Source organism: Phocoena phocoena, chromosome 11, assembly GCF_963924675.1.
Source record: "Phocoena phocoena chromosome 11, mPhoPho1.1, whole genome shotgun sequence".
NCBI classification, from domain to species: domain Eukaryota; kingdom Metazoa; phylum Chordata; class Mammalia; order Artiodactyla; family Phocoenidae; genus Phocoena; species Phocoena phocoena.
Window position 1 is genome coordinate 5,959,001 of NC_089229.1, and position 15,074 is coordinate 5,974,074.

At 54.6% G+C, this 15,074-nt stretch overlaps 1 protein-coding gene across 2 annotated transcripts in view; it reads left to right on the top strand.

Annotated features, from left to right (window-relative positions):
* The window catches only part of SCUBE1 (signal peptide, CUB domain and EGF like domain containing 1), a 129,876-nt gene that overhangs the window by 20,579 nt on the left and 94,223 nt on the right, over positions 1–15,074 (top strand). For both annotated transcript variants that reach the window (XM_065886745.1, XM_065886746.1), the window contains exon 3: positions 1,220–1,348. In XM_065886745.1, the coding sequence (XP_065742817.1) occupies positions 1,220–1,348 (129 nt within the window). The remainder of the gene's footprint in view (positions 1–1,219; positions 1,349–15,074) is intronic.

The following is a 15,074-nucleotide window of genomic DNA, read 5'->3' on the forward strand; positions in this document are numbered from 1 at the left end:
CTTCCTGGCTTTCACAGCTGGAGCCTGGCCTCAAAAATCCCTCTTCGACCAGGTAGAGGAGAGACTGCTTCTTCCCACGTGGTAGCCTCTTGCAAAGCACTTCTAGTACTGCTGAGACGGGGCAGTACTGCTCCTGGTTTGCCTGTGGGAACACTTCCGGTTCCACTGGGGAACTTCTGGTTCCGCTGTGGGACACTTCTGGCTGCCCCCTTTCCTGCTTCTCTGCAGAACCTGTGGAGGTCTGGGTGGGCAGATTGAACACCCCCTCCCTTCTGCTGCCTTGGGGGGTTGCACTGGTCGAATCCCACTTACAGCCCTTCTAGGTGTGTGACCGCTGGCAAGGGTTTGGCCTTCTTGTGCCTCGGCTTCTTCGATGCCCTTGTAAAATTGGAAGAACGACGATGGTGCCTGTGTCTGAGAGTTAGCATGGGGACTGGGTCGATGATGGCGCGCGGTGTCGCCCCCCGGGACTTGGGCATAGGAACAGCTCATTGAATGTTAACTAGACTCGCTTCTGTTGCTCTCCAGGGTCTCTCAGATCTCTCTGGAACTTCAGAACTGATAGCTCTTTGACCCCTGATGGGAAATGTTGAGAGAGACTTAAAACAGGAAAAAGAGGGACCTTTACAAAGGCTATTGGCCATTGTTTACGAGACAGAAGGCTTTGTTGTGACAAGGAAACTGGAGCGGTAGAAATTCAGACTTCAGACGCTGATCTGGAAGGAAACTCTGGGGGGAGTATGTGAACTTTTCTCTCATTCCAGAGGCTACATTATTTGGTGGTGTGCAAAGTTCATTTATCTCATACCCCCTGCCTCACAAGTAATGAGGTCTCCACCTCTGGGAAGCTTTCAGATATCCTGAAAAGAGGCAGTTTGGGGGGATTTTAGACGGGGTCCCTGCGTGCTGTTAGTGTTGAGAGGGCTTCAAAGGGGGAAGATAGGGGTGGGAATCTCGCCTGCTTCTCTGTAGGGGGGATCTGAAAATCACCCCAAACATGCCTGGCATGTGGCCCTGCTCCCCAAGGCGGTGGCCAACCTCGTGGCAGAGCCAGGGTCTTCATCTCTGTAACCTTTGGGCCCCCCGCCCCCAGCAAGGACTTTAGTAAACACCTGTTGAGTCATCCCCTAACCACTCATGTCCTGGTGACTTCAGCAGTGGGGGGAGAGGGGACCCCCGGGCTCTTCCTCTGACACCTCTCATGCACCTCATTTTGCAGACATCGACGAGTGTGAGAATGACTACTACAACGGGGGCTGTGTCCACGAGTGCATCAATATCCCGGGGAACTACAGGTGCACCTGCTTTGACGGCTTCATGCTGGCACACGATGGACACAACTGCCTGGGTGAGTGAAGCAGCTGTGCCCTGCCCGCTGGGCACACCCTGCCTGTTTCTCAGCTCCAGCTGGCAGCGCGGGGGGTCGTGGGAAGGATTGCCCTCTTTTGGTTCCTTGTCTTAGTTTGCTACGGCTGCCGTAACAAAAGAGCACAGCTTGAGGGGCTTCAACAACAACAATTTATTTTCTCACAGTCCTGGAGGCTAGAAGTCCGAGGTCACGGTGTTGATGTGTCTCTCTTTATTCTGAGGCTTCTCTCCCTGGCTCGCAGCTGGCCCCCTTCTCGCTGGGTGTTCACATGGTCTTCTCTCTGCGTGCACGTACCTGATGCCTGTCTCTCTCTCTCTGTCCTAATCTCCTCTTCCTGTAAGGACACCAGTCATATCGGAGTAGAAGCTACCCTAACAACTCATTTTCAACGTAATTACCTCTTTAAAGGTCCCATCTTAAATACAGTCACATTCTGAGGTACTGGGGCTTAGACCTTCAACATACGAATTTGGGGGAAACCACAGTTCAGCCCATAACAAGGATTCTTACACACCTCCAGATTCTCCTGGTTCAAATACATACATTTTAAAAACAGTTGTGTAAAACTTATGAGTAATGCAAACTTTCTGGGTAAAATTGGGAAAACGTAGAAGCACAAGATAAAACTGGAAAGTATCTTGGTTACGCTGCTGTGTTTGCCTTCAGGCGTCTCTCTGCAGCCAGGTGTGGTTACACTGTAGTTGCGATCAGGTACCTGGCCCCTGTTATCACCCTTTTCCTAGTTGCCTCATTGTTTGATAAGTGACTAACAACCCGGGGTTGCTGTAACTGAGGGGCTTAAGCTACAGAAATTTATCCTGTCATGGTTCTAGAGGCTAAAATCTGAAGTTGTGGTGTCCACAGCGTTGGTTCCTTCTGGGGGCTTTGAGGGAGGACCTGTTTCGTGCGTCTCTCCTAGCTTCTGGTAGCCTCAGGCTTTCCTTTGCTTGTAGATCACATTCTCCCTCTGTTTTCACATTGTCTTTGCTCTCTGCATGCCTGTCTCTGTGACCAAATGTCCCCTTTTTCTAAGGACACGGTCATATTGGATTAGGGTGTACCCTACTGACCTCATCTTAACTTGGTCATCTGCCAGTAACCTATCTCCGGAAGGGGTTACTTTCACCGGCACTGGGAGTCAGGACTTCGCCATCTTTGGAGGGATGTAATTCAAGCCATCATAGAGGTGGTTTGCAGCCTGTGGCAGGAAGAACGTCTCCTGGTAGAAACCACGTGGTCCCAGAGCAGATGCCCCGGTCCCCCAAGCCCTCTTCTGCTACCGGCTGCTGAGTGACCTGGGGAACGATGGCTGGAGCCTAGAGGGTAAGACCGTGGACTTGGCCGGAGTGTGGTGTGGCTGTGAACCCGTTCTTGACATCTCTGAGCCTCAGTCACTTGTCGGTAAAGGGAGGGTGTGAAGAGCAGCTGTCTCACAACGCTGCCGTGAGCAGAAATTGCGATCCTGCCGTGACGGCTGAGAAGTGTGGCCGTCCCAGGGCCCTCAGTCCTCAGAGCGGTTCCTGCAGCAGGGGTAACACGCTGTCTGCCTCACTAGGTTGTGTGTGAGGACACAATGGTGCAGTGAAGTGGCTGGCCCTTGGCGAGTATAAATAGTCAACAGACAAACATTAGTGTTACTGTAGGTGACTCAGCCACCCTTTCGTGGTTGGACGTTGAAATTCCTTGCTTATTTCATTTGTTTTTACCGTCAGAATCCACAGGTGATTCTGGGCATAAAATTTCTTTTCTTGTTTCCCCAACTGTTTCCTTAGCAAGTCTTCCTGGAACTACTGGGTCAAAAGGATCATTTGGACTTTTTTATGGCTTTCGATGCAGTGCTTCCTGGAAGGGCTCAGTAAAGCTCCCATTGCGGCAGCTGGCTTTCTGGTGTGTGGCATGGGAAGCTGGCTTTCTGGTGTGCGGCATGGGAAGCTGGCTTTCTGGTGTGCGGCATGGGAAGTTGGCTTTCTGGTGTGTGGCATGGGAAGCTGGCTTTCTGGTGTGCGGCATGGGAAGTTGGCTTTCTGGTGTGTGGCATGGGAAGCTGGCTTTCTGGTGTGCGGCATGGGAAGTTGGCTTTCTGGTGTGCGGCATGGGAAGCTGGACATCCCAAGTGCTCCGAAACATCCAGACTTAGTGGTGTATTCATCTTCAGTTCCTCTGCCTGTTCCTGTTGAAGGCATATTGGATCTCAGATGAGCTTGTTATGGGAAACAGATCCATAAACATGTAATTACACCCCCAAATAAGTGCCACAACGGAGGTCTGGACTGTTAAAGCCCAGAGGGGTCTGCAAAGAGCTACCCCTGCATGGGGTTGGGGGGTGGTGGGGCCTGACTCCTCGGGGGGACTGCATCGAACAGGATCTCCAAAGGTAGGCGAGCAGTTTACTGGGTCGAGGGCAGAGCCTGCGTGGAATGCTGTGGGTGGCTCCTTGGGGCTGGGCTGGGGGGGGTTGGGGTGGGGGGGTGCTGGGAGGAAGAGCGGGAGGTGGGGCTGCCGAGGCAGGCAGAGCCTTTGGTGAGATCGCGGAGAACCGAGGCTGTACAGCGTTCATTGTGCCGGACGCCAGGTTCAGTGCTGTTCAAGTTTTCTCCCCTTTAATCCTCCCAAGAGCATAAGCATTTAACTTTACCAGTCGCTCGGCCCTTTTTTCAGATGATAGAGCACATTCCAGAAACTGACTAGTCCGTGAAAGCAGAGCTGACGGTCTCTGTGGAGCAGCAGGCAATATCCCCAGTGGTCAGGAAGACGGACCTTGGGAACTGCCAGTTCTGGGCTCAGATCCTGGTTCTGCCAGTTATCAGCTGTGTGACCTTTGGCCTGGAGGTGATACTCGCCTCCAGGCCTCAGTTTCATCACCTGTAAGACAGAATTCGCAGTCCTCTGTCTGGCACGGCTCTTGCGAGGACTGAGTGGGATCGTGGATGGCAAGCATCTTGAGAGTGCCTGGCACCGAGCACACAGACGTGATGGGCATCCGGCTGGTCATCGGCTTGCAGACCAGATGTATTGCGGTGGGCTGGTCCGACGCCCCCGAGGCCTCGTGGGGGCCCGGCCTGCCGTCTGCAGCCCCTGGGTGGTCACCTGTTTGTAAACACCCTTGTTCTTTTTTTTTTTTTTTTTTTTTCCGGTACACAGGCCTCTCACTGCTGTGGCCTCTCCCGTCGCGGAGCACAGGCTCCGGACGCGCAGGCTCAGCGGCCATGGCTCACGGGCCCAGCCGCTCCGCAGCACGTGGGATCTTCCCTGACCGGGGCACGAACCCGCGTCCCCTGCATCGGCAGGCGGACGCTCAACCACTGTGCCACCAGGGAAGCCCATCACCCTTGTTCTTGGCTACGGCAGGTGTACCCAATGCCTCCAGACTAATGGAGTCTGTGCAGGTCTTTGTTTCAACAGGATTTTCACGGTGGATGCTTTTTACACTCATCAATTTAAGGAACTGGGTAAGACTCCACCCACCCCCGCCTCCGAGCACAGATTGCAACTTCCTACGGCTCTAACTCACACATACGGCAGCCGACAAAAGGCTCTCTCTGTTGCTTCTCTGCTTTTAGCTGGGGCAGACGCTTCCCGACAGACCTCCTTATGTTTGGGCTTTTTCCTTCTCAAGACAAAACTCCGGCTCTAGAGAAGACAGACCTTGGCTCCCACTGGCTCCAGCCCCGCCTGACCGCGTAAGCTCTCAGAGCCGCAACTCCCTTACCCATGAAACGCTGAAAAAGTACCCAGCACAGTGTCAGGATCATGGAGGCTTATAGACACTGGCTGAAAGAAGTAACACTGTACGAGGAAGCTGGACTTGCAGTTGGAAGATGTGATCCAAATTCTGTCACCACCACTCATGAGTTCTATGTTGGAGACCAGTTTCTGACTCTCCATGTGTCAGTGCCCCTAACTGCAGAGTGGGTCAGAAATGCCTGTCTCGGTGTCACTGTGACAATTAAATATGAAAGTAGACCTGGAGAGCTGAACGTACTGATGTGAAATTCTCCGCGGGTGCTGGGTATTGCAGAGGTTTCAAGCCAGCAGCCCACAGCCCTCCTCCAGCCTGTAAACGTGTTTGGTCTCTCCCCGCCGTGTTGATGATATGACCGTGACGATGGTGGTGGTGACTGAATTATTTGTCAACATTTATGAATCAAGGGGTGTCACATAAAAATCAATATTTCCAGCACTGTTCCTGCTTGGCCATAGTCACCCGGCCCCTGACCTTGTGGGACTTGGGCAGGGGTGCATATCCCATGTGGTCAAGTGTGGAAGTCATCACGAAGCTTCAAACTAGAATATGTTCAATCTTTTCTACCTTGACAAGTGTTCCTAATGCCTTGGAAGGCTAGACTGGAATTTAGAAACCTAGAACTCCTTGGGGTTTTGTGCCAGAAAGTGGTAGCATGGGCAGTGCCTGCTCTCTGCCCCTTCTTCTCACCCCTGGCTCCATCCTGCACCACAGGGAGCCTGAGGACACCCTAACCTGAATGTGTAAGCTCTGACCATTTGCCCCCAGACCATCTTCCCTTTGGCTTGGTCCTGTTTTTTGTCCCTCTGAGAAGAGACAGGCTTGGGCCATTTGGACAGGGAATTTGGGGGTCTCAAACACCCAGAATGTGGTCTAGAAGGATGGGTATGTGTTCCAGGTGCCATGACCCCCTGTGGACTCCTTACTGTATTGGAAGGGCTGTAGCCACAGGAAGGGCAGCACAGGGACCCTCAAGGCATTGAGCCAAGAGCAGGGGCACCTCTTGCCCACGTCTCAGTGTGGAACCAGCAGCAACCGGCAGGAGCCGCACCACAGCTGCCCCCTTTGGAGGGTGTGTGTACGTTCCCGATTGCTGCACTCCCCACCATTCCCTGTTGCTCACAACCTGTTGGTCATTTAACTGCCTGCTCCATCTCAGTAGGAATTGTGTTCACGCTGCCTGATGAAGCTTCCAGCACAGGGCCTGCCCTCAGTGGGTGTTTGGTAGGGGTGAGAAGCTGACTGAGTGGTTGGAAGGTTCTGTGTTCTGCATTCTCGCTGCTTTGCGCGGTCCTGACCATCTCTGGTCAGTCACTCTGAGCCCCACTCCACAACCCATCACCCGTCAGGGACAGTTAGGCCTGTTTGCGTCTCCTGTTGTTTTGTCTCCAAGTCTGGGTCAAAAGTCTCGTCCGGTTGTAACATTCCGCTCTCAACCACCGCTGAATTCCTTCGGGATGGTGGCTGGAACCGAGCCTGGTCAGCACGGTCTGAAAAGCATTCTGAGCTAACTAGGAGGCATGAGGCTGATGGCTGAAGGGTTATTTTCTTGCCTGGGTTTCCACAGTTGAACCTTTTCTCTTTTTTTGAGCAAATGAGGTTATTTTCTTGTGGAGATGGCTTGCCTGGGACTGTGTCCTGGAGGGTGGCCAAATCTGTCCTCTGGGGAGTAAAACCCTGTTTCTATTTGACATCTTTATTGAGGAATTTCTCAAATATAACAGAAAATGACACCAGGGGGAATTGAAACCATGATGAGATCCTTGCTCAACCCCAAATGACTGCTTTTAGCATTGTAATTACTTGAAATAGCAGTAGTTCTGTTTGAAAAATATTATTCCAAACTCCATGCAATTGGACATAAGAGCAATATTTAGGCTAATAGAATAAGATTTTTTTCATCTTAAATTAAAGCCAGCAGTGGGTAATTTTTTCCCGACTCCACAAAGCAAGGCTCCTTTCTCCCTAAAGCCATTTGTTCACTTAGCCAGATGTTTTCTGCGACCCCAGTCTTTATCTTGACTTACTGAAAAATACGGTTCTCAAGTTGCCCACAGTCTGAATTTCGGACTTGCTTCTCAGCACTTTTTCCCCTGATGAAGAGGAGTCATCTGGAGCCAGGTTCAACAGAACAGTTGTTTTGTTAACCGGATCGCTACATTCCCGTTAACACTTACGGAGCACCTACCGTATGCCCGGCCTTGTGCTAGGTAGTCAGCTTCTCTTAGGTGAGATGAGGAACTTTGGCCGCACCTCTGCCGTGCACCTGGAGTCGCCCAGGATGTCGTGCTCACGTTCTGTCGTTCAGTTCTCACAGCATCCATAGGCAGAAGCCATTAGTATCCCCTCTTTACAAATGAGGAAACTGAGGCTCAGAGAGGGAAAGTGACCTGTGTAGGTCACACAGCCAGTAAGTGGTAGGGCTGGGACCAGAGCCCAGGTCTGTGCATTTGCCAGTTCAAGCCTGTAAGCCACTGCCCGCCCCTTGCCTCATGGCACCCGGAACAGAACCAGCTCTGGGAGGCTGGTCCGGATCAGGGAGGGGCTTCCTTCACTGGGGGTTAGATATGCCCTGCTCTGAGTTTGAGAGTCACTGAGAAACCCTGGCGTCTGCCAAGCCAGCCTGGTGGGTGGCGTGCTGGAGGGCGTGAGGGCGGCCCCTGCTCCAGAGACTTCCCCCAGATCTGTCCTGCCTCCCAGGCCAAGGCAGGATCTTGCCGCCCACGCAGGAGCCTTGTGTCACCCTTGAGCTTCTTTGGGGCATTGTCTCACCCCGTGTGAACAAGCGGAGCCCTGTTATTACCGAACCCGCTCGTGTGGCTCCCATCACTTTCACGGGAGCACCCGGTTCTTCTGCCCGCCGGCTCACGAAGCCCTCAGGCCAGGGTGCTTGCTGCCAGCCTCCTCTCCTCACCTCTCATCCTTGCCCACCTGTACCCTCTGGCCCGGCCTTCCTTAAATCCACACGGTCCTCCTACCCTTCCCTGCTGTTCAGGGCTGCTCCCTGAGACCCCTCCCCCAGCATGACCTGGTAGGTCCTACTTGTCATTCGAGACCCAACCTCCATCTCCCTTTGCTCCAGGGTCTTCTGTGACCACGTGGCACACACCTGCACTGTGGCTCTGCGCTGGGGTCCTCCCTTCTTCTCCTGCAGGCAGAAGCTATCTTGTTTATCTCGTCTTCCTCCTCTGAACCTAGTGTGGCGTCTGGCATATCACAGGCACATAATAAACATTTGTAGAATGAATGAATGAATGAGTCTGAAGAGGGTCCTCAAGCTCGCCACACTTCTGTGCTGGGTACATAGCAGAGATCCAGGCGAATCAGATGGGGCACGTGTCGCAGGGCTCCCAGGCTCGCGAGAAACACAGAAATGTTCACGCTTCTAAATGACAGGTAGAAAGGGCTGTATCCGCAGTGACACGAGCCTCCAACCTAGTATTCATCCATTTGTTTATTCAAAGAAGTTGTTCTGAGCACCTGCTGTGTGCCAGACCTGGTTTTAAGTGCTGAAGACACAGTGAGTGGTGACCGAAAGCAACCAAGCACCCGCACTAGGGAGGGGGGGAGACAGAGCACAAGTAAACTCACAACTCAGTAAAGTAAGCTCAGTCAGGTCAACCCCAGTGAAAAATAATACAATAAGGTGGTGGGAAGTGATGGGGGCAGGATGACAGTGTTGGAGAGGGTGGCGTTCCTGTTACTGTTGCTGCATAAAAACCACCCCACACTTAGTGGCATAAAACACCCCTTGACTCTGCTTGCAGATTCCGTGGGTGGGGGATTCAGACAGGACGCAGCAGGGACGGCTGTCTGAGCTGCATGGTGTTTGGGGCCTCAGCTGGGAAGACGTGAGGCCAGAGATGACTTGATGGGGCTGGACTCATCTGGAGGCTTCTCTGCTGACGCCTAACGGTTGGTCCTTCCACATGGGCTGCTGTGGGCTTCCTCACGGCCTGGCCGCTGGGTCCCAAGAGAATAAGACGCAAGTGCGTGGAAGCTTTCCAGTCTAGTCTCAGAAGTCACTTTCACCCAGCTCTACCTGTCAAGGCAGTTACAAAGGTCCATCCACGTTCTTGGGGGGCGGGCACTTGGGGAAGGGAGCCTCAGAGAGGAGGAGGAAGCTGCCCTGTGAAGATCTAGGGAAGACCTTCCCTCCAGGCAGAAGGGAGGACAAAGGCGGTGGCCCGAGGTGGGGACAAGCTGCGCGAGTTTGGGCACAGGTCACTGTGCCTGGAGGATCTGGCAGGAGGGAGAGGGTCTGGAGACGAGGTCGGGAGCAGGCAGGGCCCAGTCATGTGCAGCCTTGTAGACCCTAGAAGGGAGTTGGGATTTTATTCTAAATTAGTTGGGAAACCACGGGACATTTTAACCAGGGATTGACATTTTAATTAAGAGATTTGCTTTCTGGCTGCTCAGTAGAGAATGTATTACCTGGAATAAGAGGCAGAGACCCCTGTGGCGATTTGGGTCAGAGATGTTGGTTGGCCAGGTGACAGTGGTGGCAGTAATGAGAAGCGGTGGAATTCATGTATGTTTTGAAAACAGGGCCAAAATGAATTGACGATGGACTAGATGTAAGAAGTGAGGGGAGAAGAGGAATCGAGACGGACTACTAGTTTTTTGTTCGTTTGTTTTGTTTTGCTTTGTTTTTGCGGTACGCGGGCCTCTCACTGTTGTGGCCTCTCCCGTTGCGGAGCACAGGCTCCGGACGCGCAGGCTCAGTGGCCACGGCTCATGGGTCCAGCCGCTCCACGGCACGTGGGATCCTCCCGGACCGGGGCACGAAACCGTGTCCCCTGCATCGGCAGGCGGACTCTCAACCACTGCGACACCAGGGAAGCCCTGGACTGCTAGTTTTTTGCTCGGAGTTACTGTGTAGCTGTGCTGCTACGGCTGAGATGGGGAAGACTGGGGGGTAGGACAGATTCTGGGACGGGGAGCGGGGTGGGCTGAGAGTCTGTTTGGCCAAGTTCAATTTGAGATAATCAGTAGCCATCTGAATGGAAAAGGTATACAAGTGGGGTCGTCAGGTCTGGGGTTCGGGGAGAACGTGAGAGCCTAGAGCTTCTAAACAGTGTCAAAATCCAGAGCTCTTAACGTTCATTCGTTTCATAAGATTCCACGAGCACCTGCCCGGTGCCACGTCCTGGGCTGGGAGCTCGCAGCCGGGAGATGGATGAAGTAGTCCCGGCCCTCAGGAAGCATCGGGACTCGGCCTCCCCAGCTTTGAATCCTGGATCCATCACTTAACTGTGTGACTGTGAGCAGGTAACGTCACGTCTGTGGGCCTCTGTGTCCTCATCCGTACGGCGTGGCTAACAGCAGTGCTTATTTGACGGGGGTGACGCAGAGACCAGATGAGATAAGCTTTGCAAGGTACGTGCCTGGCACACGACGAGGGCTCAGCAGATGTGAATTACCTAAGTATCACTCATTCCTGGTGTGCAAAGTCAGAATACTTTTTAAAGAAAACGGATGTCCTTTCTGAGCTGGCGGAGAGGCAGGGGGGCGAGCCTCGTCCCCGAGCTGGGGGTGAAGCTCAGGGGACTGTTCCTTGTGTTCCACACGGTGCTCACCACCCTCTCCTTCCCCCTGCACTGGCTCCTGTGCTCGTCCATCGGCACGGGTCACGTGGCATCAGGGCTTCCAATCCCAGCTCTGCCGCATAGTCATTTTGTGACCTTGGACCCTTGCCCCCTCTTTCTCAGTCTCAGTTTTGTTTTCTACAAAATGAACATGATCCCTGTCTGGTAGGATCAGATGTGCAGGTGACACCACAGGGCAGCAGGCAGAGGGAGGAGAGGAGGAGAGGAGCCTGGGAGGCGGCAGCAGGGCCCAGGGGCAGGGCTGCACACGTGGGAGGGAAGCACCGCAGAGGCCCAGATGCTCCGCGTCGGCGGCGCAGCGGTCACAGCTCTCCCTGCCGCCGGGCTGGTCCCCGGCAGGATGAAAGGGCCGCGCTCCAGCCCTTTTGAAGGCGCCCTCTCTCATCCTGGAGGACAGCTGGAGACAATGTGTTGCTCCCTTGAACCCCTAACGGAGGCTCGAGTTGCCTCTGTTTATTTGTCTTTATACTTCAACAGCTCAAATGCATTTCTTGCTGGAAAAAATGCTGAACATTTTAATGTAAAACTAAACAGCTTCAGACAGTCATGTACGTACTCCACAAACACCAGTGTTTCTCAAGGTAAACTGGAGAGGTTTCTTCCTGTTCTATTTACGCCCTCCCATCCCTGCTTTTCCCTAGTCTGGCCCACATTCAGGTGGTCTAAACACGCTTGGTTGGAGGGATTTGCTGTCCGAGGACAAGTTGGATTCAGACTTGCTTCTCCTCCCAGCTTTTTACAACTGTTAATCTGATGGAAATTCTTTGGCTTGAAGAAGAGAAACACACGGGACAACAGTATGCATCTTTATAAATGGGCTCCCTTCTTTCCCCAAGTCGCGACAGAGCCAGGGAGATCGCGGAGCAGGGAGGGAGGTGGATGGATTGAGACCCAGGTTTTGTTTTGGGGGGTGGAGTGGCCTCCTCCAGCCTCATGCCTGCAGCCAGCTCAGGACCGGGGGGGCCAGGGGGAAGGGGTGGGGCAGAGCAGCGGGGGCAGGCGAGTGCTGGGGGAAGAGGGCAGTGGGCCAGGAACCAGGCTCTTCGGGCCATGGACTTGCCAGGGGACCTTGGGAAACTCCCTGCCTCTCCGTGCCTCAGTTTCCCCATCATCTGTGAAATAAGGGATGCGATTTGACCAATGGTTTTGAGATTTCATGGGGTTTTGTTTCCGTTTGTTTCAAGCAGAATCATTCAGTGGTCACATTACTCTAGCTGAAATGGGAGGCAGGACTGGCAGGGATGAGAGCCCTGCTCTCCATGGAGCCCCTCCCCACCTCCGCAAGGCCCCTGGGGCCAGGAGCAGTGTTTGGAACCCCTGTTTGGCCTGGCTGCTGTGTCAGAGCCCTCCTCCCTCCAACATCTTGTGATTCGATGACTTGGTGGCCTGGAGTGTCCTCAGGGACAATGGCCAAGCTCCTCGCCCCTACCAGCTGCAGTCCCTGTCTCCTTCTTTCTCAGAACTGTAATCTCCAGCATGGCAGACAGCTTGCATTTCCCTAAATGGTACCCCGCTTTCCTGCTGTGGCGTATCCTTACACCTGCTCTTCCTTCTGCCCGAATCACCCTTCCCTGTGCTCTTCATTAATGCTTTCGTTGGCTGACGCCTACCCGTCACAACTCAGCTTGGGCATCAGCCCCTCCAGAAAGCTTTCCCTGAGTTGCCTACCCTTCCCCTGGGGGCCTGCAGCCCCCTCAGGCTGCCCTCTGCCTCAGCACTGAGCTCCTGGCTTGTCCCAGGACACCGGGGGCGGGTCTCTCCTGCCCCGGGAGGTCCCGGAGAGCCCTGCTCCAGAGTGACTTAGCCCTGCGTTCCTGGGCCCAGTGTAGGCTGCTTGGTGTGATGGAGGGATGGGCGGTTGGCCGGTGAAGTGGGCAGGAGGTTGGATTCTGACTCTCCAGGAGAGCGCAGTTTGACAGTGGGGCGTGCACAAGCCCGGCACGGGGGCAGAGCTTCAGCGCTCTCAAAACTTCTGAGATCTGCGTGGCAGTAGCAGGGGTGGGCGGTGGGGGGCTCTTAGCAGCCCGCGTGACTGCAGCCCCCCGTGGCTGGCTGAGCTTAGGACTCCCCTGTCCCTGTCCTCACGTCCAGGCCCAGCTCCTTCTAGCCTCTGCTGTAGATGAGGGGGGAGCCGGGACTTGGAAGCAGACGCGACAGCCTTGGCTCCCAGCTCCCTTCCTAGCCGTGCTTCGGGGCCGGCACTTCACCGTTCTTACCCCGAAAAGAGGAGTGATGGTGTTCCTGGGAGGGAGCTGCAGGCATCGGTCCGTGTGGCGGCAGGGAGGCACCCAGCGGGCGTCAGGAGCCTCCCCTTCCTGCTCTCCCTTTAGTTGCATGTTCAGGTCAGAGACCACATCACGATACGAGGCGGCCCCTCCCACTGGTAGGACCGTGTTGACATCTGCCGTCGGTCGCCCTGTGGCAGCCTCACCTTTGAATAGGTCTCAGTTTGGTGACCTGGGGAAGAAGTCCTGCTCTGTCCCAGGGCAGAGAATGCCAAGTCCATAAACAGCAAAGAAAAACACCCAGTTGCAGAGGACAGGCCAGGCGAGCAGACACGTTCCTTCATCTTTGTTTGCAGTTCATATGCCAAGGGCCGGGTCAGAACTCAGAGAAATAAACAGAAGATAAGTGTCTTGTGAAGCCTCTTTAAAAATACTTCACCACCAAAACATATGCCCCAAACCAGAACTGAACCGTGTGCCTAAAAAGGGGCATTGTCAACGAATAAGCGTGTCCCAGCGTGTCCAGTACGGTTCTTCCTCTGCCAGTAACCTTGCTTACTTTGGAGCAGTCTGTGCCCTGGCTGGTGGTGGGGTCACCCTGGACGTTTGCTGGGCCTGGCTGCCTCTGCACAGATGCCGCAGCGACCATGCTTTCCCAGCGCCGACTGGCTGTTTATAGTGGCCGTTCGCCACCCCCACGCCTCGCCTGCTCCAGCCCCCTCCCTGGATCTGCCTCATCACAGCCACATGCAGCTGGAAATAGACGAGCCGGCAGTGAGGGCTGGCACCCGGCTGGCACTCCTTGTGTGTGGGAAGTAGGTAGCCATGGTGCCAGCCTCCCAGCTGCTTGGTCTGGGGTCTTTGTTTTGGTTTGGTTTTTTTGGGGTTTTTTTTTTTGGTTTTTTTTTTTTTTGCGGTACGAGGGCCTCTCACTGTTGTGGCCTCTCCCGTTGCGGAGCACAGGCTCCGGACACGCAGGCTCAGCGGCCGTGGCTCACGGGCCCAGCCGCTCCGCGGCATGTGGGATCTTCCCGGACCGGGGCACGAACCCGTGTCCCCTGCGCTCTTGCTTCCTCCCACCTGGAGAACGTCTTCCCTTGCCTGTCCCGAGCGCTCTAGTCCATCCTTCTGCACCCCTTCCCCGGCCTTCCTGGCAGCCTGACTGGGTCCCACCACCCCCCCACCCTTGGACCGACCAGAGTCACGGCGCTCGTCACGCAGAGTTGAAAAGGTCTGTTTACTTATCCATCTTCCACAAGTGTAATAATCGCACAGAAACACTCAGAGAAGTCGATAGAAAAGACAGAAAACAATCCCGCCAATAGCTCGCCACCGCAACAGGTCAACAGCTTTCGCGTCCTCGTGTTCTTGTCCGATACCATCTGTGTGTAGAGCTGACTATATACGGTTATGATCGTGCATTGATGTTTGTACGCCGCTTCCCCCCGCCCCAGGAGACTTTTTTCCCTCTTGGTGTGTAATCACGCGGCTGGGGTGTGGGACTGGAGTCAGAGTCCAGGATGTGGAGGGCCTGGCGGCCTGTGCGTGCTGAGTGAGAGCTGCTGCTGCTGCTATGGCCGTCTGGTTGGGAGAATGATTTGTAACCTCTGGGTCAGCAGCTGACCCCCTGAGTGCCTGTATCTGCCAGGTCAGGGCGTCCAGAGATGATTTAGATGTGCCTGGCACTCTCAGGGAGTTCTAGGCTCTGTGCAGAAGTACTCCCAGAGTGGCATCCTTGGTGTAATGAGCACTGCACCAAGTACTGGGGGGGGGGGGGGGGAGGGAGGGGGGCCATCTCACCCTGCCAGCAATAAGTGAAAGGTCACCAGGTGGGGGCGGAGGTGGGGTGAGGGCAGCAGGGCACCGCAGACGCAAAGCCTAGAGGCGAAAAGGCTCGGTCAGGTAGGAGAGTGGGCTCAGGCGCGGACAGTGGTGTGGGAGACGGTGGCCTGTCAGCAGAGCCACGCGTGCCAATTGCTCTCTGAGCCCGAGATCTGGAGATTTAAACCTGCAGATGTAGGAGTGGCAGGGAATCACCTTTGGCTGCATCTTGGGCACGTCAGATGCAAGCCTGGTTCCTAGCCCCTCCTTCGACAGCCACCAGGGCCCTACGTGCTACTCCAGCTTCA